Raw genomic sequence first — 7,154 nt, 5'->3', positions numbered from 1 at the left:
TATTGATTTTTTACAGAGAGGAAGGGAGAGGGATAGAGAGTTAGAAACATCGATGAGAGAGAAACATCGATCAGCTGCCTCCTGCACACCCCCTACTGGGGATGTGCCCACAACCAAGGTACATGCCCTTGACCGGAATCGAACCTGGGACTCTTCAGTCCACAGGCCGGTGCTCTATCCACTGAGCCACACCGGTCAGGGCGAGCATATATATTTTTAACGTGTGGAGCCACACTTGGGCTGTGGAAGCTTCACTGCCCTTTCTCTCCTCGGCTCCTGTTCCTGCTCCTCCCCAAGCAGTGTTATCCGAGTAGAATGGCGCCTCCTGCGGGCAGCATGCGTGTGCATGAAAACCAACATAGACTTCACTGAGGTCGCAGGCTCTGTTCCTAAGTGAAGGTATCACGTTCACAAAACAACGTAACGGACTGTGAAGCTCAATAACTGCTCAGTAAGCTGCCGTGTCCTTGGGCTGCCTCTTCTACCAAAACGAGACCCCCGGGCTCCCAGGGCCTGCGTGGGGCCGGGCTGCCGCGTCCCACACCCTCCACTGGAGGCTGCTGGCTCTGGCAGCATCTCACGTGCTGACCTCCTTCCAGTTACGTGCCAAGTATGTTAGACTGTGTGCCAGAGAACAGGCAGTGCCCGCGGGTACGGGGTCTGCATGCCGTGGGCAGCGTCGTTCACCTCACAGTTTTCGGAAGTTGGATACGAGGCTTCCCAAAGACTTCCGTGACTGGGACGTGGGCCCTACGGTTCCTGCTCAGAGGGGCCTGTGGAACCCGCGGGCCTGGGAGTCTGCACTTCTGCCCCGAGTGCTCCCGGCCCGCCTCCGCGCGCCACTTCCCGGGCCTCTGACGCAGACGTGGTTTCGGTTCAGGGAAGACGCTCGCACACGCTCAGTGCTATGAGCCAGGCCGCTGTGCGGGCCCCTCCCCCATAGCTGTCTATGGGGTGTCCTCAGTACAGCGCAGAGGGAGACAGTAAAGCACTGGCCCCTGTGAGCCCCGCTGTGAGAGCAGGGACACCACGGGCTTCCTCTCAGGACACCGCTCTCCGTCTTCCAGGCACGAGGAGCTCGACCGGGCGGCCAGGGAAAGGGACGCGGTGCTGGCGTCGGTGAAGGGCGCTCACGCGGAGCAGCTGCGGGCGCTGGAGGCCCGGGTGCTGGAGCTGCAGGCGCAGTGCGAGGCCCTGGAGCTGCAGGTGCGCAGGGCCGAGTGGAGGCAGGCGGACGCCCTGAGGGAGAAGGACGCCGCCATGGACAGGTGAGTGCGGGCTGTGGCCCCGGGAAGGGGCGTGGGTCACTAACAGTGCGGGTGTGAGATGGTGCCGTTGGTGCACGTGAAGGTGCGCCTCTGCTTGTTGTGGTGAATGGAGAGCACCTGGCACTGAGCCCGCACACGCTGTGGGCCATCACCACGCTCCGCCCTCGGAACCTGTCCCCCTAACTGAGCCTGTCACCAAGCACTCCGCCCACCCCGGCCCGGCCCCCACCTGCTCCCTCTGTCAAGCCTGGCTCTTGAGGGACCGCCCGCTGGTGGGTCACGCTGTGTCCTGTGTCGGCTCACTTCCCCGAGCGCATGTCCTCCAGGCGTCCTGCTGTCACGGGTCAGGTTTCCCTGTGGAGGGGCGCCTTTTGTTTACCCAGCATCTGGCTGCCGGGGGAGCTGTGCTGTGAGCACGCGGTGGGTCTGTTTGGGTCTCCTCTCCGCTCTGTCGAGTCTGGGCCCAGAGGAGGGAGTGCTGGGCTGGTGAGAAGTCATTTACTTGTGAGGAGTCGCCAGCCTGTTTTCCACAGCACATGCCCCCGTGTGTCCCACCTCTCCCTTAGCTGGTTCCTTTAAGCCCGGCTTTCTTTTTTTTTTTTAATATATTTTATTGATTTTTTACAGAGAGGAAGGGAGAGAGAGAGAGAGTTAGAAACATCGATGAGAGAGAAACATCGATCAGCTGCCTCCTGCACATCCCCCACTGGGGATGTGCCCGCATCCCAGGTACATGCCCTTGACCGGAATCAAACCTGGGACCTTTCAGTCCACAGGCCGACGCTCTATCCACTGAGCCAAACCGGCTTCGGCAAGCCCGGCTTTCTTCCCGCTTCCCAGCCACCTCTGTCCCACGGCGCCAGGCGTCCAGGGAGAACCGGCGGGGACCTTTGTAATGGGCACTGGGACTGAGCTCGCGTCCCCTGCTGTGTTCAGGAGATAATTGAATAACTCACTTCAGTGCTGACCTGCTCTGCACCTGGCTTTTCCCTTGTGAGGCTGCTGTCTCTTCTCCACTGGGAATCCTTTGCCAAATGCCCTTTCTGCTAAAGGAACAACGGCTTTGACAGCATAAAGACCAGGAGGCGCAGCTTGCTCAGGCGCTTCCTTAGGTGCCGATGTTGGGTGGTTGTGGGACCCGCTCAGTGGGCCCGTGGGGGGTCGGGGAAGCTGAGCGAGTCGCTCGCGGTGTGTGGCCAGCGGTGCCGCGTGGCCCCTCCCAGGTCTGCGGCCTCCTCCCCTCCCGCCTCTAAAGGCTTTCTTCTGGTGAAATTTACCCAGTTTTTGGTGATTTTACCAGGGAATGTAAGGTCATTATAGACCCTCATTTTACTATTCAGTTTGAAAGTACGTGCTGAATGTCCACGTGGAGTGCTGTGCCAGGCGAGGCGAGGCGCGAGGACGGCCCAAGAGCCAGGCACAGGCCCGCCTCGTCGCAGGGCTCAGCTGGTCTCTGGGGTGTGTGTGGGGGGGTCCGTCTGCTCCTCTAGGCGAGGAGGTCTCCCTGGTGTGGAGGCGGCATAATCTGCAGCATCTCCCTGAGGCCTGCGTGCGAGTGTGAGTGCGTACACAAGTGCGAGTGTGTGTGGGAGTGGGAGTGCGAGTGCGAGTGTGCATGTGCGTGTGCAAGTGCGAGTGTGTGCGAGTGTGAGTGTGCGAGTGTGAGTGCGTACACAAGTGCGAGTGTGTGGGAGTGGGAGTGTGTGAGTGCGAGTGTGCATGTGTGTGTGCAAGTGCGAGTGTGTGCGAGTGTGAGTGTGCGAGTGCGAGTGCGTACACAAGTGCGAGTGTGTGTGTGTGAGTGCGAGTGTGTGCGAATGTGAGTGTGCGAGTGTGAGTGCGTGTGCAAGTGCGAGTGTGTGCGAGTGTGAGTGTGCGAGTGTGAGTGCGTACACAAGTGCGAGTGTGTGTGGGAGTGTGTGTGTGTGAGTGCGAGTGTGTGCGAGTGCGAGTGTGTGCGTGTGTGAGTGTGCGAGTGTGAGTGAGTGTGCGAGTGTGAGTGTGTGTGCGAGTGCGAGTGAGTGTGCGAGTGTCTGTGCTGGGTGTGAGACCTCGCACAAGAACCTCACCCACTCCCAGCTGCCTTCCTGCCCAGGCTCCGGGAAGAGGCGTCGGCGCTGAGAGCCAGCTGGGACGCGCAGCTTGCTCAGCTGTCGAAGGAGACAATCTCCAAGGACCTGCAGGTCCAGTCGCTGCAGGAGGACGCGGCGCAGCTCCGGGCTCAGCTGGCCCGGTGCCAGCAGGACGTGGGCAGGTGATGTCCCCTCAGACCTCGTCATGGCGCCCCCTCGTCATGCCACTGAGTCCCTATTTACATCCTGTTGGGGAAGAAAGACAAGAAACAGGAAACAGGTGGAAATAGGTTTTCTCAGTTCTTTCTGGCTCAGTGTCACCGATACCTACGCTCAGTCTTTCGCCTGTTCCCTTCGGCTTTCACTTGAGCTCTTTCGGTGGCCTCCCCTGGTGGAGTCATAGATATAACTTTGCACCGTTCCCCTTTTCAAAGAAATACAAGCATTTAATGCTGGGAATGTGCTTCCAAGCACTGCTTAGCTGTATCCCACAGATTTTCATCGTATTCCGTTAAAAATATTTCCTGATTTCCCTTGTGGCTTTTCTTTGGTCCGTGGGTCACTTTTTTTAAGTTCAGTTGATTGGGGGGACATTGGTCACCATGAACATACAGGTTTCACATGTGGGTTCTAGGTGACGAGGTCTGTATGTTGCCCTGTGTGCTCACCACCCAAAGCCAGATCTTTTCCTGTCACCCTGTATTAGGCCCCTCCCCCCAGGTCCATGGTTATTTAGAAATGTGTTGCTTAATTCCCCTTTATTTTGGGATTTCCAGATATCATTTTGTTACTATCGATTCCTTTTTAAAAAAATGATTTTATTGATTTTTTACAGAGAGGAAAGGAGAGGGATAGAGAGTTAGAAACATCGATGAGAGAAACACATCGATCAGCTGCCTCCTGCATACCTCTTACTGAGGATGTGCCCACAATCAAGGTACATGCCCTTGACCAGAATTGAACCTGGGACCCTTCCGTCCGCAGGCTGACGCTCTATCCACTGAGCCAAACCGGCCAGGGCGTTACTACTGATTTCTGACTTAATTCTGTTCTGGACAGAGAACATATTCTGTGTGTATTTGTTTTGTGGCTTTAGGGTGTGACTGTCTGATGGGGACCCGCTTGGGCTGTGTGAACACCGTCCAGGCCCGGGGGGCCGGGGCCACGGAGGTCTCGCCTCTGTCCTGGCAGGTTTCTGCGGCTGCTGACAGGTGTGAAATCTGTTTGTTTATGGCCTTGGGGGGCGGGAACGATGTTCACGTCTGCGGTTCTGACTCTGGCCCGGTAGGTACCAGCGGGAGCTGTCTCTGGCGGTGGAGAGGGAGCAGAGCCTGGAGCGGGACAAGGTGCAGCTGGGCCTGGACTGGCAGCGGCGCTGCGAGGGCCTCGAGCGGGACCACTACCAGCAGTCCGAGGGGCTGGTGCAGGGGCTGGCCTCGGCCAGGGCACAGGTGCGCGGCGGCGTCCCCGAGGCGGTGTGGGCCCTTCCATTCGGAAACACTGGTCCCCATGGAGCAGTTGGACTCAACATCGAAAGTTGTGATCAGTGTGTCCCTGCTCTGCCCACCAGCCTCGCCCCGTGTTTCATTAGCTGTTTCTCCCACTGACCCGTGCCGGGCGGTTCCCACGTCCACATGCAGCAGGTCGGGCAGCTGGGGTGGTGGGGCCGGGAGGGACGGCTACGTCCGGAGTCCCGCCGCTGCCCAGTGCTGCAGGGATGCCAGTCACCTCGTGTCTCCGTGGCACTTCTCCTTGGGCATCTCTGGCTGCCTCTTAGGAGCTGGCCTGGACTGAAGCTGGCACTGCTCCCAAGGTGACGAGTCGGCGTTTCCCCAGGTCGCTGCCAAGCTCCAGGAGGCGGAGCAGAGGCTGCGAGACCAGGAGGTGGTGCTGAGGGCCCTGACCCTGGAGAGAGACCAGGCCCTGCAGGCCCTGAGGGACCACGGGCTCCGCCTGGAGCAGGAGGTGCCGGTGAGTGCCCCGCCCTCCCCTGCCCCCGAGGGTCTAAACCTCCTGCTGCCAGGCACTGACCCTGGGCCTCCTTTGTCTCGCTTGTGCTGGAGTTTGAGCATTCGTTGTTTCCACTCACTGTCTTCTCTCTGATCTGCTCTGAGTCCTGTCCTACCTGGTCAGTTTTTGTTTCAGATGATGTATTTTTCATCTCTGCAGATGTCATGTGGTTCTTTTTTCCCCTTTAATATATTTTTATTGATTTCAGAGAGGAAGCGAGGGGGAGAGAGGGATAGAAACATCAGTGATGAGAGACTCACTGACCGGCTGCCTCCTGCACGCCCCCCACTGGGGAGGGAGCCCACAACCTGGGCCTGTGCCCTGACCGGAATCGACCTCGAGCCGCGCTGGCCGGGCCGTATTTGGTTCTTGCCCTGCTCTTGTTTTTCCTCGGGCCCCTGAGCAGGTGGCAGTGATGGTGCCTTAAGCCCTGGACTGTCCCTCGCACCATCTTTCTGGTTCATCCCCGTCCATGCTGAGCCGCAGTCCCCTGGGTCCTGTTCTGTTGGCTCAGGCATCGCTGGGGGACATGAGAGGGCACCCACATTCTGGCTGTTGCACGTTCCCGTGTGGGCTCACCCTCTGTTCTCCTGAGCCTGCCCTGGGAGCGCCCTGGGGCAGAGAACAGCCACCGTCCCAGTGCACAGGGTCCTTTCTCCGCGTCCTGGCTGCTGTCTTTACGGTCACAGGCACCAGCCGGGACTAGTGATTTTTTGACTGAAAAGGACGGGCCCCCCAAAAACAGTCTCGCTTGTGAGACAAGGAAAAGAGATCTTCACACTCCTGTTCCCTTAGGAAGGGAGGGAGGTCGCTGCCGGGTTTGACGGAGGACAGATGAGGGGCGCAGGGAGCGGGGTGAGGGCAGCACCCGTAACCATCGCCTCTTCCTGGACGTGACAGGGGCTCCCTCGCGAGGAAGAGGCGAGCGCACGTTTCCCGTCTGCTGAGATCCAGCGGCTGCAGGAGCAGAACGAGAGCCTGCGAAATGCGGTTGCGCAGATGAGGGCCGAGATGGAGGCTCTGAGCGAGCAGGCGCTCCCCGCTGCCCAGCCAGCAGGAGACACAGCAGCCTCAGGCACCCCCGCAGACGCTGCCCCCGGTGAGCGAGGGAGACCAGCCTGTCCCCTGGGCTCTGAGAGGTGCATGTCCCGTCACAGACGGCTTCAAAGCCCGCAGCCGCCCGCCTCCAGGGGAGGGGTCTTACGTCAGTTCTATACGTGGGATAGAAACTTCTTACTGGTGAAGCGGAAGAGAAAAGTGAGGGTGCTCACTACCTCCGGAGCAGGGACTGCGCCAGCTGGGGCGGCCCGTTCACCCCACCCCGTTCAGGGGGCCCTAGGCTGTGGGTGCTGCCTGGATGGGTTGGCTCCCAGCTGCTGAGCCCTCCCCGCAGAGCCTGGCCAGCTGCTCCCTGGACGCTGCGCTCTGGGGACAAGGGGAGGGAGGCACATGGGTGCCGACACTGAGGGGCGGGTGGGGGGGTGCAGGGGGGCAGCCGCTCCAACTGGGGGAGTGCCCACCCCTGTGCGCGTGTTTACAGGCGGTTTTTTTGGTCAGATTATGTTCTGGCTCTGGAAGCAGAAATACGAAATCTGAAGGGTAAGTTTAAAACCCTGGAAGAGCAGCTGGGAGACGCACTGGAGTCTTCGAAGACACCCTCGTCTCCCGCTGACGTCCAGCCCGGCGTCTGTACCGCAGCCGACGCCCCCGGTGAGAGTCCAGTCGCCGGTTGAGGGCCCTGTCCCAGCAGCCTCACCCCAGTGCAGATGCAAGCTCAGGCCCCATTCCCAGCCCCAGGGCCAGC

The 7,154-nt window shown here is 59.7% G+C and overlaps 1 protein-coding gene across 1 annotated transcript in view; it reads left to right on the top strand.

Annotated features, from left to right (window-relative positions):
• The window catches only part of CCDC57 (coiled-coil domain containing 57), a 42,053-nt gene that overhangs the window by 4,392 nt on the left and 30,507 nt on the right, over positions 1-7,154 (top strand). Inside the window, exons 6-11 of the mRNA XM_014531243.1 lie at positions 1,068-1,268; positions 3,364-3,522; positions 4,629-4,791; positions 5,177-5,311; positions 6,251-6,449; positions 6,908-7,060. Of these exons, the coding sequence (XP_014386729.1) occupies positions 1,068-1,268; positions 3,364-3,522; positions 4,629-4,791; positions 5,177-5,311; positions 6,251-6,449; positions 6,908-7,060 (1,010 nt within the window). The remainder of the gene's footprint in view (positions 1-1,067; positions 1,269-3,363; positions 3,523-4,628; positions 4,792-5,176; positions 5,312-6,250; positions 6,450-6,907; positions 7,061-7,154) is intronic.

Source organism: Myotis brandtii, unplaced genomic scaffold (genome assembly GCF_000412655.1).
Source record: "Myotis brandtii unplaced genomic scaffold, ASM41265v1 scaffold797, whole genome shotgun sequence".
Classification (NCBI taxonomy): Eukaryota; Metazoa; Chordata; class Mammalia; order Chiroptera; family Vespertilionidae; genus Myotis; species Myotis brandtii.
The sequence above is the reverse complement of the archived record's forward strand: the minus strand, read 5'-3'. Positions and strand labels throughout refer to the sequence as shown.